Source organism: Marmota monax, unplaced genomic scaffold (genome assembly GCF_021218885.2).
Source record: "Marmota monax isolate L192 unplaced genomic scaffold, Marmota_monax_Labrador192_F-V1.1 WCK01_AAM20220418_F8-fsc00054, whole genome shotgun sequence".
NCBI lineage: Eukaryota > Metazoa > Chordata > Mammalia > Rodentia > Sciuridae > Marmota > Marmota monax.
In genome coordinates, this window is record NW_026692145.1 from 4,826,808 (window position 1) to 4,844,576 (window position 17,769).

Here is a 17,769-nt window from a genome sequence, read left to right on the forward strand (position 1 = left end):
TTCCGTTTTCCCCCCAGCCCAGCCCCTGGGACTTGCTCCTGCCTTTTCTTTTCAGATCACGACCCAGTGACCCAAATGTTCATGAGCCAGTGCACGTTGCCTTCACCCTCTGCACCCCTGGGGACCACAATAAAGAGGATCCAGGATTTCCCCATTTACTGAATCTAGATGCCCATCTTAACTCCTGAAAAGCCTCAAAGGGAAGAAGAGTAAAGAGAGAAAGGAGACAGAGGCCCTGACACAGATTTTTCAGTATGCAAGTGTTTTTGACTCCATAGCCAGTTTTGTTTAAAATGAAACATAAAGAGCAGCCAGAATACACACCCAAATGCAAAAAAGTAAAGGCAAACATAAAACAAAATAAATCACACAATACCATGAATCCCAACAAACAAAAAATTAAAATCCAAAACCCCTCAACTTTATATATATATATTTATATATATATAGTTTTGTTTTTTTTGTTTTTGTTTTTTAAAAAGGGAGAACAACTGTTCAAAACCAACTGGGCAGGGTGGTGGGGCTGGGGAGCAGTCCTACAGAAAGGGGGCCCAGAAATTCCCCCAGGAACAAAGAACAAACACAATACAAAGAAAATAACCACCAATGCTCCCGAATGGGTCAGGAGCCTCCAAAGAACAGATTGTCCCATCCTCAAACTGGCTTTTTTTTTTTCTTTTTCTTTTTTTTCTTTTTTTTTTTCTATTTTCTTCTTTTGTTGTTGTTGTTTAGCACCTGTACAATAAAACTGTACCATCTCCAACCAGAGCCAGCCATAGCAAGGCCCTTCTGCCTTTGGATGGTACATACTCTCTACAAGGATTGTTCGGAAAAATAGCAATTGGTAGAAAAATAAGAACAAGAGTGGGAAAGACAACACCACAGAGGGGGCGGGGACAGGGAAGCAACCCAAACTCTTCCCTCTTTCTCCCTGAACAGATCCAGCACTGGAGGCCCAGGGGCCCCGAGGCCAGACAGGAGGCCTGGTGGGGCCACATGTGCAGCCCAGGGCTCCAAATGGGAGTGGAGTCTGGGCTGGAGATTGGTCTCCTGCCCTTGCCTAGGGAGCAGCTGATGCCTGATTTCACATCTGGCAGTCAGTCCCACAGCCCTCTACAAAATCCAAAGGAGAATGGCAGAGGAGGGAGCAGAAAGGGGTGCTGCAAGTCTGGGAAGGGGCAGAGGTAGGGGGTGAGGGCTGGGAGATGAGAGGCTCAGTATCTTGAGAGGGGGAGGCCAGGATGGGGTGGTGTAGGTGGGGGTACAGGGGGAAAGATGCAAGAACACACCCATATTGTGCACTCTGAGGGGAGCTGTGAAGAAAGCGGGAGGAGGGTACCCTCACCCCTCAGACCCCTTAACTCCCCTTTATTAGAGTAATTGAAATGAACCCCTCACCCTACAATTCTCTCCCCAGTAAACAGGAATCTCAAGATGGGAGGAGAAAAACTGGCAGGGGGAGGGGGAGCACCAAAGCCTCGGGATTTACCCCCAGCCCCCCAGCTCTGGGCCAGCAGCAGCCAGCTTCCTTAATCACAAGTTGATGTCTCCCAACCCAGCCCCCTCCCCAGTGGGGAAAAGCAACCTGGGAATCACTCTTAGAGGGAGGGAGCAGCCCCAAAGCTTATCAAGAAAGAAAGAGAAAGGAGATAAAGAAAGAGAAAGGAGGTAAAGAAAGTCCCTCAATACAACAAGTTGTCTCAAATCGTCACAGTGATACAGACTTATCAGAAACCAATGGAACAATACAAATTAAATACTAATAAAATAAATACTATGGAAGACAGAAGAACACAGGGGGACGGAGGGGGGTGCTCAGATTTGGGCTTTTCTGATTTCTCCTTTGGACAGGCCGCAGCCATCCAGGCCCACATTTGGTCTTGGTCATGCACAAGGAGGCCAGTCCAAGGCACCCTGGCACCACTTCCCACCACCCCCAGGGACCTCCCATCTTCAGACGTGGAGTTCAACTTTCCACCCCCATCACCAACCACAACAACAATGACGATGACAGGGAGATGAGAACTAATGTAACCAAAAAACAAAAAAATCCAGTCACTAATGCTGGCATTGATAAGGCGGCTTCTTGTTGGTCCGTATTATTGCCTCATTCTGCAGTCTGGTGCTCGGTGGGGGGAAGAAATGGGAGGTGAGGGAAGGGTGAACTTGAAGGAGAAAGAACAGGGAGGGGCTGTTTTCCCCGTCAACTGTTCCAAGACTGGAATTCCACCTCAGACCCTAGGAGCCGAAGCAGCTCGGGCTCATAGGGCACTAGCTCCACAGTCTCAGAGGAGCCTGGGGGAGATCTGTCGTCCAAGCCACCAGGCCTCTCCTCAGGGGTAAGCAGCTGACTCGAGGCCACCTGCCGGTAGAACTCGGCCTTGGGCAGGGTGGTGATTTCAAAGTGCGGGAACCGGGCCTGAAAGATTCTAGAAGAGAGCTTCAGCCGCTTCAGGACATCGGTAAAGAGGAACCAGTTGCAGGGCCTAAAAAGGCAAGGACAGGAGTCAGAGAAGGAGGCTCAGGGTGCAGGGGAGCATGTAGCAGACACGAGATGCTGCCTGTGGGAAGCTCAATGAGCCCCCGAGGGGGCAAACCTAGCTCCTCATTCTCCCAAGTCTGTCTGGCTACTTCCCACTAAACCAGGGGCTCTTTGGGTGAGGCTGAGACAAATATTTTCTCTTGTCCCCAACACTGCCTGGCCCAGCTTTCATCGGAACACTTCCCCAGTGACTGAGCTCTTCCAAAAAGAGGGAGCAGGAGGGACATGGGCCTTGGAGAGCTGAAACCTCAGCAGGCTTCCCCAGGGCTTAGCTTGTACTCCTGTGACCTGTGGCCCTGTGACCTGGGGTATACCGTGTGCTGGGACCACTCCTTCCCTGGCCCCCTACCCCTGCCAACCCTGGCTGGTTTCCCTTTCCTGTTCTCACTCCTGCTTCCTCTGCCTTCTTGTTCTCCAAGATCTTCCCTAGCACAGGGGGAGCCGTGGAGAAAGGCCTAAACTGCGGGTAATCCAAAAGGCATTTCTCTTTGGCTCTGGAATGCATTAGACAAGTTTTTTCTCCAGCGGCAGGCAGCACCATCGTTGTTTCTGCAGGCCTGGGGCTCACATTACAGCCAGTCTGCCTTTGCTGAGCACACCCGACTGGGCTGCAGCCTGGGGACAGCTGGGAGGGGTGCGAAGAGGCCAGTCACAGGCCAAATGCTTACACTGACCAAACCAGGAAGAAACACTACATCCTCATGTTGTGGTCCCAGTTTACCTGGCTTTCCCTCCTAGCCAGTCCACTGTCCCAGCTCCAGCATTTGCAACCTCTGGCCTGGGCTATACTGCACCAGCCCCTAATCGGTTTCCCTTTGCCAAGAGTCATTCTTCTGTACCCTTCCCACCCTCACTGGATCCTCTTGTTACAATTAGCTTTTTTCTTTAAAAAAAAATCTTGGGGCTGGGGTTGTGGCTCAGAGGTAGAGCACTCGCCTAGCATGCATGAAGCATTGGGTTTGATCCTCAGCACCACATAAAAATAAAATGAAGATATGGAAAAAAAACTTTAAAAATGCAATTTAATATTAAAAAAAAATCTTGACCCTTCACTCCTTGAACAGCTTCCTAGCTTCCTTCCTTTTTTTCTCCCGACTACTGGGGACTGAAACCAGGGCTGCTTTACCAATAAGTTACATTGCAAGCCCTTTTACATTTAAAAAAAAAATTTGAGAGAGGGTCTCTAAGTTGCTGAGGCTGGCTTTGAACTTGCAATCCTCCTGCCTTGCCTCTGAAGTCACTGTGATTACAGGCATGTACCACTATACCCAGTTTCTCCCTGGAACAGCTTTCAGTGGATCCCCAGTGCCTCCAGGACAATACTCCTAATTCTTTAGCATAATATTAAATAAGACCTTCCAAAGATGACCCCATTCAACCTCTTCAGCCTAATCTCCACCCCTAAACCCTCCCCACACTGTATCCCCCACCCCACCAAGTGCCAGCCACCTGATACAGGACTACCCCTGCTTTCTGAACTTCCTGAATTTGTGTATCTCAGTTCTTTTGCTCATGTGCCCTGTGCCTTTCTCTCCTTCCTGGGCCAGTTTTGATGGCCTATCACCTGTGAAATCTTTTCCCAATCTAACTGAGTGCTCATCCCATCTTCCATGGTTCTCAAGGCACTTGGTTCACCCTTCTATTAGAATACTTCTAAGCCAAGCATGGTGGCACACACCTCTAGTCTCAGTGGCTCAGGAGGCTGAGGTAGGATCGCAAGTTCAAAGCCAGCCTCAGCACCTCAATAAGGCCCTAAGCAACTTAGTGAGACCCTGTCTCAAAATTTAAAAATAAAAAGGGCTGGGTATGTAGCTCAAGGGTACAGGGGAGCACCTAGCAGACACGAGATGCTGCCTGTGGAAAGCCCAATGAGCCCCACGAGGGGGCAAATCCAGGTACAGGATTCTACATCCAGTACAGAAAAAAGAACAACTTCCAGTAGAGCCCACTGTAGAAAGGCTACAAAAGCAACATTACTGTGGTCCCCTCTGGGGTCCAGGAATAGAAGCTCATGGTGGATTGGAACTTTTGTTTTCACTTGACACCCTTCTGAACTGTTTGAGCTTTATACAATAATAAAACTGCTTAGAACATTTGGTCTTTATTATTAGAGTTAATTATATACTTATCTGTCTACTACACTAGACTGGATTCTTTGAAGCCCAGAGCTGTGTTCTGGTCCTCAAGGTTTGACCTGGTACAGCTGCTTAAGACATGTTTATGAAATTGAATGTTCTGTATATCTTAAAATATCTACCCAGATCCACAATCCTTATCCCTAAAATGCAACATTTCTTCCAAATTACAGCAAACACTTGTCATCACATGTGATTAGGGAATGGAGTGTTGTAGGTTGAGAAAGGAACTACAGACATCGTACACTTGGCTCATCCTTCTCAAAGAATGGGGAAAACCTTCCAGAACTTGCTGGTAATCAGAATCTAGTCTGATAATTCAGAAGGCACTTCTGAACCCGCAGAGCTTCAGAGTACCCCCCAATTCTTTACTTATTTATTTTTGCGGTGCTGGGGATTGAACCCAGGGCCTCATGCATGCTAGGCAAGTGTTCCACCACTCAGCACATTTCCAAGCTTCTTACATTTTTATTTTGAGACAGAGTTCCACCAAGTTGCTGAGGCGGGTCTCAAACTTATGATCCTCCTGCCTCAGCCCTCATGAGCAGCTGGGATTACAGGTGTGTGCCATGGCACCCAGCCCCTTCCCCCAACTTTTTAAAGACTTGAACTGTCCATGTTGTGCTATAGCTATGGGGGAAGGGCAGTTTTAGAACAAGCACAGGGGGATGTCATGTCAGGAAGGCAGCCTTGCCCACAGCCAGCTCTCAGCTGACAACACGCCTGCTGCCTAGCTCTCGGAGCAGCTCACACAGTGGCATGCAGCCCTCGATTGCCCATTTTCTGTCCACACCTAAAGCAGACTACCCTGGTCCTTTTACTGCCTGCAGTCCAAGATCCTGTTTCAGAGAAGGAGGAGCTGAACACTCTGGAGGAATTAATTCACTGTGCAATACTATATCCCAGAGGCCCCACCCCACCCTCAGGGATCAGCTTCTGCTCAGAAGAATAAGGACCAAAAGCCCCTGAAACCTGATCCCTACTAGTGCCATCATATAGGCTATTTTTATTCTTATCAGGCCATGGGGGAAGGGATGCAAAGAAACCAAGGTCTAGTGAGCCTCATAAATCGAGAAGCTTACTTCACACATTTCTAACCCATCATCCACCGGGCTCCCTGACCTGTTCATGTCACACTAGTTTGCTGTTTTTTTTTTTTTTTCCTTCAAATAGGGTCTGATTGATCTGGGCAAGGTGGTGCACGCCTGTAATCCCAGCTACTTGAGAGGCTCAGGCAAGAAGATCACAAGTTTGAGACAGGCCTTGGCAACTTTGTGAGACCCTGTCTCAAAAAAATGGGTCTGATATTTGAAAAACAGATATCAAGGAAAATTATCCTTAAAATTGTTTGCCAAGGTAATCGGAGACTACTTCATGATGCAGGCTAGGAACACAAGGGCAACGGATCCCACATTCCCATTCTCCCAACCAGCACTTTCACACACTGATGTGCTGGGAAGCCCAAGGAGAACCACAGCCCTGCAGGTTGAGCTCCCTTCTGAATCATCAAATAAAGAGTCAATTTGGTTGAGTTTAACACTAAGTGTCAGGTGTGCTACAGTCTCAGAACATGGGTACTCTATTATCAGACACACAGTCATCTGAGCTGGCAGCATTGATGCCATCACCTTGCCCACATTAAGGCTATGGGAAACCAAGCTGTGGATTGCTTAAAGACCCTAGCGGCTCCACAGCTATGGCAACCATATGTCCCCGCTTTTCCAAGAATCTCAATTGCAAATATTCTGTCTGGCTGTCCCCAGAAACCACAAGAATGTTCCAGGGATTCTAATAGTTCATCAGTCCTACAGATTATCGCTTATACACAGAACAGTATCCAAAGGCTTCAGGGAGTAAATCCAGATTTGGGGTTCTGGAGATTCACACATTTGATGGACCTACTACAGACCGAGAGGTCCATGTACTCCAGTTTGAACAAAAGTTATGTTCAACATGGGCTGGAGGGTCACGTGGGCACTTGTCACATGTTATCTTGCCTACACTCCACTGCTCATTTGCCAGGTCCTCATCTCCTTCTGGAGAGCTCCACCTTCCCTGAGAGGCAGGCTAGAGGTTGCCAGGATCCTGGCACTTGGTCCCTACAGATCTCTCAGACACTTACCCGCGGGACACTGACACTTGGAGGTTGTAGCAAGGGAGAAGAGGCTTGTCTGAGAGCTCAAACATGAAATCATCCTCTTCCAAATCATCTCCCTCTTGGTCAGCACTCCCAGGAGGATTATGCAGGAGGTCACAGGCAAATCCGTCTTTTTGCTCTGTATGGAGAGTACATGGGAATTAGAACTTGGCTATATGTACGAAACCAAAGACAAAAAAAATGCCAGTCAAAGAGGCATAAAGGGGATGATTAGCAGATAAACGACAAGGCCACAGGTCCCTGGCTGGGATCAAGGTTTATTGAACCCATGGCTCACATTCTTGGGAGAGCACATGAAAGTTCTATTCCCCCAAAAAAGTATTTTGTGGCAGAGATTCATTATATTCCTCCACCTGCTGATTGAAAAAGGCAAGGTGATGTGAAGGATGAGCTTCCCAGCTGTTGGAGATTGAGGCCTGAAGATGCTATCCTCAGTCAAGAGCAGGCTAAAAACACCTGCTCTTCTCTGGCTGCAGCTTTCCCAAGCTGCTTTACTGCCTGATCCCTAAAGCCTGGGGGCTCAGATGGTTCCCTTTCCAGCCACATGTTTGGGTGTGGCTGATTGAATTCCATCCCAATCTTCTCCTGCCCAGCTTCTCTCAAGCTTAGAGATAGTCAGTTCCCTTAATCTTCAGCCCCTGGCCCAATAGGCAAATGCTAAATGACCAGCACAAAGATGTACTGATCTTCCAAGAGAGGAAAGCTTGAACCAGAAGGCTAAGGCTCAGAAGACAGCAGCTATCTCAAAAACTAGAGTGCATCATCAGGGGAGGGGAGGGAGGGAATGATAGCTGCCAGATGAGGATTTGGGTCCCTGTTGAGTAATACCAAAAAAAGTGTCGAGGCTCACAAGGGGTGGGGGGTGGCTTCTGGGAGAGTTAAGACAAAGCAAGGGAGGAGAAAGGGACCTTGGGAGAGAGAATTTTTAAAGTACTCAGGGTGGGGAGTAGTAGAGGGCCAAGGAAGGATGGCTTTGTCCAGATGAGTTTTACATCTTCTCATTCCGGCAAATGAGGTCACGGTCTAGTGGTGGAGGGATTATGGTCTGGATTGAAATGGACTGTAGGCTACTAACAGGTGAGGAAGGACCTCCACATGGCAATTCCCATCTTTGAAAAGAATCAGTGAAACCCAAACCAAGTCCCACGTCTCTAAACCATAGATGAGGGTAGAATTCTTTCCACCTAAAGCTTACCCAACACAGAACTGCTGTAAAAATCCCAGGATACACCAGGATCACCTTCTGCCCGGCCCTGAAGATCTGAGAGGTGATCTGATGAAAGAAGAGAAGGCCGTGAGACAAGGAGGACAGGCTGGAGAAGGCAACTCGAGGAATGTCCATGAATATGGGGTTGGGGCAATGGGAAGGAAGGAAGGATCACAAGAGAGGCAGGAGTGACCAGACAGCGATCTGCTTCTTGTTCCCAGTCAGAGACTGCAAACCAGCAGCCAGGACCCCAATCTAACCCACTGACCACCTGAGATTTGGCCTAGTATTTAAAATGCAACCCCTAGCACCTTAAAACTGGGAATTTCCCTTAAAAATATGGATTTCTAATTTTTGTGGAAAAAAAATTGAGAGGATCTGGCAACACTGCATCCACATTCCTGCATGTCAACAGCTGGCTGGAGGGAGCTGCGACATGTGCGGGCTTCAGTCCCCACCCAGCCTTTTCCCTCTTTTACACATCAGCCTGAAGGCATGTAGTTTTGGGACCCCTGCTTCAAATGGTATAGGTTATTCCTCTGCAGGCAGAATCCTACAGCAATCCCAGGATTTTCCTTCCCTGCTGGTTCCAATGTTAACATATCCAATCAGGATGTCTCCACTTTAAAGTAAGTGGCTGTGGGTAGAGCTCAGTAGTAAAGCGTATGCTTAGCATGTGAGAGGCCCTGAGTTCCATAGCCAGCTCCAAAAATAATAAAAAAAGTAAGATGAGCATAATTCCTTCTGTTTTTGTCTTTGAAATACATGGGAGAAAAGACGATATTTATCCTCAAAAACACCTTTTGCTTCCACTCATAAGTATATACACCCAAAAGAATTACAAACAGGTGTTCAGGCTGGGGATATAGCTCAGTTGGCAGAGTGCTTGCTTTGCATGCACAAGGCCCTGGGTCCAATCCCCGGCAACACACACACACACACACACACACACACACACACAACAGGTATTCAAACAAAAACTTATCCACAAATGTTCATAAGAGCTCTACTCATAATAGAAAAAGGTGGATGGGAAGCTGAGAGAGGAGGATTCCAAGTTTGAGGGGTTCAATCCCCAATACAAAAAAAAAAAAAAAAAAAAAAGAAAAGAAAAAAGGTTTGGAAGCAGCTCAAATGGCCATCCACTGGATGGATAAACAAAATGGAGTATATTCATACAGTGGAACAGTATTTAGCCATAAAAGGAATAAGTATTGATGGGTGCCACGTGAAATAAAAGAAAAAAAATAACTCATACAGGAAAAAAAATCCATACATGCTATGACCTGGATGAACCTTGGAAATACGATAATAAGTAAAAGAAGTCAGTCACAAAGGCCACATTTATAAGATTCTGCTTATACGACATGTTCAGGGTAGGCAAATCCATAGAGATAGAAAGCAGTTTGGTGGTTGCCAGGGGCTGGGGAAAGGGGCAGATGGGCAGTCATTGCTAATGGGGATGGGGTTTCCCTTTGGAATAATGAAAATTTTCTGAAACTAGATAGTGGTGATGATTGTACAACATCATGAGTGTGTTTACTGTCACTCGATTTTATACTTTAAAATGACTAAAACAGTAAATGTTATGTTATGTGTATTTTACCACAATAAAAACTTTTAAAACCACTTTTGTTTCCTGGCTCTAAAGACAGACTCAGGTCACTCTTAGTAACCTCCTTGTTTCCTGGTTAGGCACCAACTAGTGGAATTGTTTCACCTCTTGGTTCCACCTGAACAAAAAGCAGGACCACAGCTTTTATGACAAATTCAACTGTGCCATCTGTGGATGCATGGCCCCGCAGTTATCAATATGCCAACCAATACAACTGGCAAGCTGATTTATCTATATGTAGTTGCCACCAGCCCTCAAGCAACACCTGGGCAACAGGACAGGAGAGAGTCCAAAGGGCACAGGTGAGGTAAGGGCGTCACCTGCAAACCAAATCTCAGGAGGAAGTTGGCAACCATTCTTAAAAGGAATGGAACTCATTTCCCCCCATAGAAAGCACCTCCACCACCAGATGCACCTTCCTTCTGGGTCATCTTAGCATCCTATTAACTGCTACCCATTTTTAGGCATCTTCTAAGAAACAAAGGGATTCCTCCAGTAGGAGGGCATCCAGAGAGAAACTTTCAAAGCAGTGGTTGAGCAACCAGAGTGGGAAACCTTCAGTCATGAACATTAGATCTTTGGTGTTTCAGGAAAAAAACTTGGAGGTTGCACTGTCAGCTTCTGTGCTCTTTACTCTGTGCCACTTGAGAATTGGAAGCAGTTTCTTCCAGAAGCATCTGTCAGGTAGGTAGGAGTCTACTCTGGGCCTAGCCCTGTGCTTGGTGTCATGGAAGATAAAGGAATGAGAATGTAAGTCTCAAAAAGACAGGGTGTCTATTGGTCTTGTTCATTATTACCCAAACTGTACCTAAGCCCAGTTCCTGGCACATAAGAGCTTAATATGGGGGGAATCACTATAAGGTGAGACTATAAAGTGCTTGCTCAACCAGCATGCCAAAACAGATGCACTCCTGCTGGTTGCCCCCTCCTCCCACAAGAGGTCACACAAGGATTCCATCAGAGCAGCCCAAGCTCACCACATTCCTGGGGCTCCTCTCTAGGGACTGTCTTCAGAGCCCCCGGCACATTCCTCTAATTCTCTGCACTGCCTGCAAATCTTTGTCATGTGCAGGTGAACCTGCCCTTCTGAGACAGACAAAAGTTAACTGGCCTGAGCAAAGATGGAACAGGCCTATGAGTGGCACACAGGAGGAGCTCCAGGACCTGCTCAAAGGTACAGCTTCAATACGCGTTCCATAGATGTTCACATACAATCAGAATGAAGTGAACTTCCTTTTCCTTGATCCTCCCTACACCTACTGCAAAGCACAACTTTCAGTTCTTTCCTCTTATCCTTTCCTTGAAAAAGTTCCCTGGGCCCAGCAGTCCCCCTCTCCTATGTATATAATCAAAAAATATGGAAAATGGATAGTAAAACACATACTTGTATCTGCATGATCATAGCAGCACTGTTGACAATAGTTAAAAAAAAAAAAAGGTGCACACTAGCAGGGCACGGTGGTGCACACTTATAATCCCAGCCGCTCGGAAGGTTGAAGCAGGAGGATCACAAGTTCAAAGCTAGCCTCAGAAACTTAACAAGGCCCTAAGCAACTCACTGAGACCCTGTCTGTAAATAAAATACAAAAAAAGGCTGGGGATGTGGCTCAGTGGTTAAGTGCCCCTGGGTTCAATCCCTAGTACCAAAAAAAATAAGGTGTACACTGCCCAAAAGTCCACCAGTAGATAAAGGGAAAAGCACAATGGAATATATACACGCAGTGAAACATTACTCAGCATAAAAAGAATAAAGGACTGAGACATGCTAACACGAAGAGACCTTGAAATCAGTGTACTCAAGAAAGAACCCAGACATGAAAGCCCCAGATTGTATGATTCCATTCATAACAAAATTTCTAGAAAAGGTAAATCTGTACAGACAGAATGCAGATTAATGGTTGCTAGGGGTGGGTAGGAAGGGGAAATGAAAGCAACTACTTCATGGGTTCAGGGCTTCATTTGGGGGTAACAAAAATGTTTTGGAACTAGATAGAGGTAGTGGTGGCAAAATATATTAAATGCAGTAAATACTACTGGATTGTTCACTTAAATCATTAATTTCACATTACAAGGAGTTTTACCTCGATGTGCTTTTTTTTTTAAAGCACCCTCAGAGCTTCATTCCAAGAGTAGACCCTCTCACCTCCATGTGAGCAGCAGCCTGCAGAGTTTCTCTGTTTCCTAGGGTTCCATAAACCCCTCCCCTTCTCTACCAGCTAAGTCACCAGCTGAGGGACATGAAAGGATTGAAAAAACAAAAAGCAAGCCGTCTTCAACATGGGGTCATACGGCAGAGGTCTCTAGAAAGAAAAACAAAACCCTGTGATTCAGTGACCTCAAGTGGTAAATTGCTAACCCTTCCATCAGTGGAAGGAAAAGCAGTCCTGGCACTGCCTTGGATGCCCTGACCAAGCTGTGGCAACTCTCTCTGACTCCAACGTTCCTTCCCACAGAGGAGGAAAAAAACATGTCTGTTTTCCTTCTGCTCGCTTGGATATTACTCTTTTCTTCAAAGGGTCAAAGGTAAATCAGTCACAGGCCTGCCTGTAATTTGGTTCATGGGGGAAGCCTTCCAAAGGCCTTTTGGGGGGGTTTGGACAGCTTGATACTCCAAACCCAAAAATTAGGTAGATAGTGTTTACTGTCTGGCTTCTAGTACCCAGCACAGCACCCAAAATCTAATAGGTGTTCAATATATGAATGGGACAGGGAGGGAGTGCCATTTGGTCCTTCATGATCTCACAGGAAATGAGCCTCACCTCAAATCAACCCAATATAAGAAAATCCACATTTACAACCCAGATGAATTACCAGCATCTTCTGCTTTACGAAAGGATTCATTACAGGATGCCTGTAAATGGTGACATTCTGCTGCATACATAGAAGATTTAAATCACAGACAAGTCTTTCAGAACAGGGCCCTTGCACAAAGCAAGGGAAGCTGTACAGGAGGCATGACCCTGATGCTCGGGCCCCCTTGACCACTAGCAGAAAATAGAGCCCTTTGTGCCCTACAGGGATTCACCTTCATTTTTGTCCAGTGAGACCTCCATTGCGGGGAGGAGAATGATGATAATCTATAAAGTCTGGTCAGGCAAACACTTGGGAATGAAAAGAAAAAAAATCCCCGAAAACAAAATAGTTTCTAAAATACCTCAAAAAATACCTCAGCCAGATAGGCAAGGTGAAAACAACAACAACAAAGTCCATGAAAATGTATCCAGGTGGGGGGGCCGGGAAGGAATGCTTCCCTAACCTCCAACCTACTGCTTCCCGCAGTCACTATCCAGTTACTCCAGTGGTTTCTGGAGAACTGGTGGGGAGGAGTCCAGAGATGAAAAAAGAAAGCGAAAAATACCCAGATCAAAGCATTGAAAGAGCCCCTGATGTTGGTTGCACAACATCATGAATGTCCTAAATGCTACTGAATTATTCACTTTAAAAGGTCACATTAGGTGAATTTCACCTGATATTTTAAAAAAGCCACTGAGTATTGTCCTTTCACCTTCTCTCTACCAAATAGCCTTTGGGGCCAAGTTCCCCCACCCTTCCTGGGGGAAGCCTGTTGACTCCTGCCAGTGCTTGCCTCCCTGAGGCTGAGGTCCTAACCTGACTTGCTAGAACTTTTCCTAACAGGCTGATAGAGCTCAGTCTTTGCATGGAGAAGTGGTGACCTAATCTCTAAACCTGCATAGCTCCTGACCTCCATTATTAAGCCACCTCGTGCCTATGAATTGAGAAATGTTGTTAACATTTGAAAGAAGGTGCTCAGCCTGAATAGGGTAGAAGTACCAGTTTTAAGAAAAGTCTTCCCAGTCAGGCATGGTGACCCATGCTTGTAATCTCAGGCCTGGGAGGCTGATGCAGGAGTATCACAAGTTCAAGGCCAGCCTCAGCCACTTAGAGAGATCCTGCCTCAAATTAAAAAGGGTGGAGGATGTAGCTCTGTGAAAACACCTCAGGGTTAAATCCCTGGTACTATTCCCCCAGCAAAAAACAAAATTCTTCTCTGGATTTTGCAACATGAATGGGCATTTGAGTTAGTTTAAGGAGATGTCAAAAGACTGATTAGGAGTTGGTATGAGTTGACAGTAAGAGGAAGAGGGGGAAAGAGAGGTTGGGGATATAGCTCAGTGGGTAGAGTACTTACCCAGCCCTGGGTTCAAGGCCCTAGGTTCAAGCTCCAGTACAGCAAAAAAATGAGTGGGAAAGGTGTTTATTTCTAATTTTTTTAAGTACCTAAAAAGTATTTAAAATGGTCTCAACATTCAAACTCTTTGGGGGGTTTTAGAAAAAAAGAGTTCCTCTGCTCTACTAAGGTGGTCAGAGATAGCTTTACTTAGACCCAGAGAGTTCTGAGACCATCAGGGAGATTTCTAGCCGGGAGAGGCCCTTGCATTGACCAGTTTATGAAAGAGTTTCACACTGCCTTTATCATATTGAGATGTTCAGGATGTTCATCTGTGCCCCATTTTCCTGGGAATCCAGTGGAGTACAGATAACACATGTATATCTGAGAGAGAATGCATGTGTGCCTGGTATGTAAGAGGGGGCCACAAAGAGCACATCCCTAGCGACTAAAGGGAATGATGGTTATCACTGGCCCAGGACAAACGGCTGAATGGAAATCCAGAAGTTGCTCTATCCCTTAAGAACAGAGGTTTGAGGAGCCAGAGCTAGGGGAAGAAAAATGGAAAAGGCAGCCCTCTTGCCTCCCGGGCTGAGGTTCAGTCAGGCTGGGAGGACTGAGGCCTAGATTCCAAGGTTCAGGCCAGGATCTGAGTGGAGGGGGGCTAGGCAGAAATCAAAATCTCCATCAGCAGTCTTCCATCACCCTCGCTTTAATCCCCAGCTTCCACCAGTCTAAAGGCAGTGCGCCCCACCTGTTTTTCCTTTCATCAGAAACTTCAGCTCAGGTTCACTGAGTTAACCTCTGTTTAATAGACAAATAGGCCATGATTGGGAACCCAGAATTGTATCTCTGGCAGGTAGGGTTTGGGGCCGGGGTTCGGGAATAAGTAGATCCAAAGTCCAGGTAAGAGAGGGGTGAGAGGTCTTAGGTTAGTTGGTTCCTGGTCCAAGAGTTTCTACTGCAAACACTGAAGTCTCTAACCAGGTTCAGAGATAAAATTTTCAGCAGCTCTGTTACTCAGGCAGTCTGAAGTAACAGCCAAGTGTCAAAGCTATGATGTCACTAAGAGGTGGGGTTCTGTATTACAACGTCAAATCTAATGAGATTCCTACTGAACATATATAAGCTAGGTGCCACCTTTCCCCTCTTCCCCCTGCCCAACTCAGTAGAGCTATCTACCTGCAGACTAACAGCTGCTACCCACTATGGAGAAAATAAGTGCACGCTGGCTTGTGGTCCTTACCATGGGCCTGGACACAAGTCACTTTTCCATAAGGGACAGGTGAGGGTGGAAGAGATGAAATGGAGAGAAGGGGGATTACATCACAGTAACCACTGGTAAGAGCTGTGAGGAATAAAGCTTCAGGGAGGGTCCCAGGGGTTTCACTTTGATCACAAAGAGAAATTGCAAAAACAATAGCAACATGCTAAGCATCACTTCTTTGCCACTGACATCCTATTCACAGCACAGATCAACACATTTTGCCCCCAACCAAATCTACTAGCAGAGCTGCTGTCCCTCAAAGAGGTCTACACCAGATACCTAGTGAAATGGGTCCCCATGGGCTTCCAGGATCCTGAAGAGGTTGAAATGTGGACGCATACAGCAAGTGGCTTTTTATTTTAAAGTAGCTAGAGATTTCTAAGAAGCTGAAAAAAAACATGTGAAGTAGGAAGGTGCTCCTCATAGGTAGCTGTTTGGGATGGAGGAGGATAAAAAAGATCCCCTGACAGGTTCAGGAGTCAGAGGTCAGAGGATACTGGCTGCAAATCTCGGCCACACTTACCACTCAGAAAGCGTTTCATGGTGTCGCTGCTGGCCAGCTTCATGGCTGTCTGACCCGAGTAGGTGGCCAATGTGGGATCAGCCCCATAGGACAGCAAGAGCCACATGGTTTCCAAGTTGTCATTGACCACTGCATCATGAACTGGCCTGTGGAAGTGATATGGGGTGAGGAAAACAGGGTCCAAGTGGGAACTATGAGCTTTAAGCTTCAGGCTACTTCATCAGAGAAAAAAAATGAGATGGCCCTAGGATAACTCCAGTGGAACATGACTAAGCTCCAGGGAGGGAGACCACCTCTGACCTGTAACCCCCCCATACCTCCTTCTCTCTCTGTGTTTCTTTCTCTACCCTCCCCTTACTCTCTTTACCTCAGCCCCCCACCCCCACATCTTGGGATAGTCCCTAGGGCACAATGAGGTGCCACTAGTAGCTCAGAAGAGAATGGGTCCCTGATGAAGGTTAAAATTAAAACAGATACAGGGGTTAAGACCTGAAGAACCCAGGTGACTGCCCAAGAGCAGGGATGGGCAGAGCAGCTCCACACTCCAGCCAGTGGCCAAATGGAAGCTGCAACTTTTGGTCTGGATCTCCCTACTTGTCATGCAGCTGAGGTTTATTTTACCTAGGAAGTAGGTCCTCTGGTAGAATAGAGGAGAATGTAAGTTTCTCTAAGATGTAGCAAGTATGTATTTTTTTAAAGTGGGTAGGAAGCAAATTATAGTCAGGCTTGGTGGTGTACACTTGTAATCCCAGCAACTTGGGAGGCTGAGGTAGGAGGATTGCAAGTTTGAGGCCAGCCTAGGCAACTCAGCAAGGCCCTATCTCAAAATAAAATTTAAGGGCTGGGTTGTAGCTCAGTGGTAAAGTGCTTGCCTCGCACACATGAGGCCCTGGGTTCTATCCTCAGGACCACATAAAAATAAATAAATAAATAAAAATAAAGATAGTATGTCCATCTACAACTAAAAAATATTTTTAAAAAATTAAAATGGAGGACTGGGGGTGTGGGTCAGTGGTAGAGACCCTGGCATTCAATTCCCAGAACCACAGAAAAAACCAAATTAGAAAAATCAAATCTAGAATCTTAATCTAAGGTCAGCCTCCCATTAGTTCCTAAGGCCCCAGATTCTGCCTGAGACAGGGCCCCACCAGGATGAAATGAAGGAAGGCTTAGTGATCTTCCTGGTAAGAGCTGCATGAGATGGGATGAACCTTGGAAAATCTTAGCCTCCCCTTAGTAAACAGAGTGGACTGGCCATCCAGGAATTCATCCTGCTCTAAACTGGTTCCCTCTTCAGTCTACAAAAAATTTTCCAAAAGGCTTCCTGGAAAGGGCTCTCTGCAACTCGCTGCTTGGTGTGCTACAAATGTCCAGGCTGGGGCAAGTTCTTTTCATGGAGGGGCTAAGCTGGAGATGGGGCTTGGCCTCAGAGAAGGAGAAACTTTCTTGCCTTGTGCCATCCTGTGCACTACAATTCACATTGGCACCATGCTCCAGCAGGATGTTCAGGATGTCAGTCCAGCCCCGGGAACAGGCCTCGTGCAGGGCTGTATAGCCAGCATTATCGCGGTGATTGACATCCTCACTGTCCTTCTGGAGGCAGTACAGAACAACGTCCTGTGGGGATAGGGATAGCTCCATGAACAAAGAGAGGTCAAATTCTCAGAATCATACCAGTTAGACTTGAAGCCCCCCCAATATGTCTCAAAATCTTTCTTCAAAGAAGTCAGTTCTAGCCAGGCATGGTGGTTCATGCCTGTAATCCCAGTGACTTGGGAGGCTAAGGCAGAAGGATCACAAGTTCAAGGTTAGCCTATGCTTAGGGCCTCACTCAGCAACTGAATGAGGCTTTAAGCAACTTAGTGAGATCCTGTCTCAAAATTAAAAATAAAAAGGGTTTGGGGGTGTAGCTCAGTGGTAAAGTGCCCCTGGATTCAATCCCTAATACCAAAAAGAGAAGTCAGTCCTGAGCCACCAGTCACCAAGACCCCAGCTCTAGGCCATTTCCTTGGCAGTGGAGAGGCATTTTCTTATGATAAATAGCACTCATCTAGGTAGTTGTCACTGGGGTAAGGTCCTCAGAGGGGCTCCCCTGCCCACGCAGAGCTCATACTCCCAGACCTGGACTCCCTGAGCTTTGTGAGCCAGCTCCAGTCCAGGGAAATGATGAGACGTGGTAGTGAGCACAGCTTT

General features: G+C 46.6%; 1 protein-coding gene across 8 annotated transcripts in view; it reads right to left on the bottom strand.

Annotated features, from left to right (window-relative positions):
* Positions 1-399: 399 nt before the first annotated feature.
* The window catches only part of Bcorl1 (BCL6 corepressor like 1), a 68,287-nt gene continuing 50,917 nt past the window's right edge, over positions 400-17,769 (bottom strand). For all 8 annotated transcript variants that reach the window (XM_046468410.2, XM_046468396.1, XM_046468368.1 and 5 more), the window contains 5 exons: positions 17,027-17,193; positions 15,577-15,722; positions 8,031-8,108; positions 6,800-6,953; positions 400-2,486 (listed from right to left, as the gene is read on the bottom strand). In XM_046468410.2, coding sequence (XP_046324366.1) covers positions 2,204-2,486; positions 6,800-6,953; positions 8,031-8,108; positions 15,577-15,722; positions 17,027-17,193 — 828 coding nt within the window. In that variant the 3' untranslated portion in view covers positions 400-2,203. The remainder of the gene's footprint in view (positions 2,487-6,799; positions 6,954-8,030; positions 8,109-15,576; positions 15,723-17,026; positions 17,194-17,769) is intronic.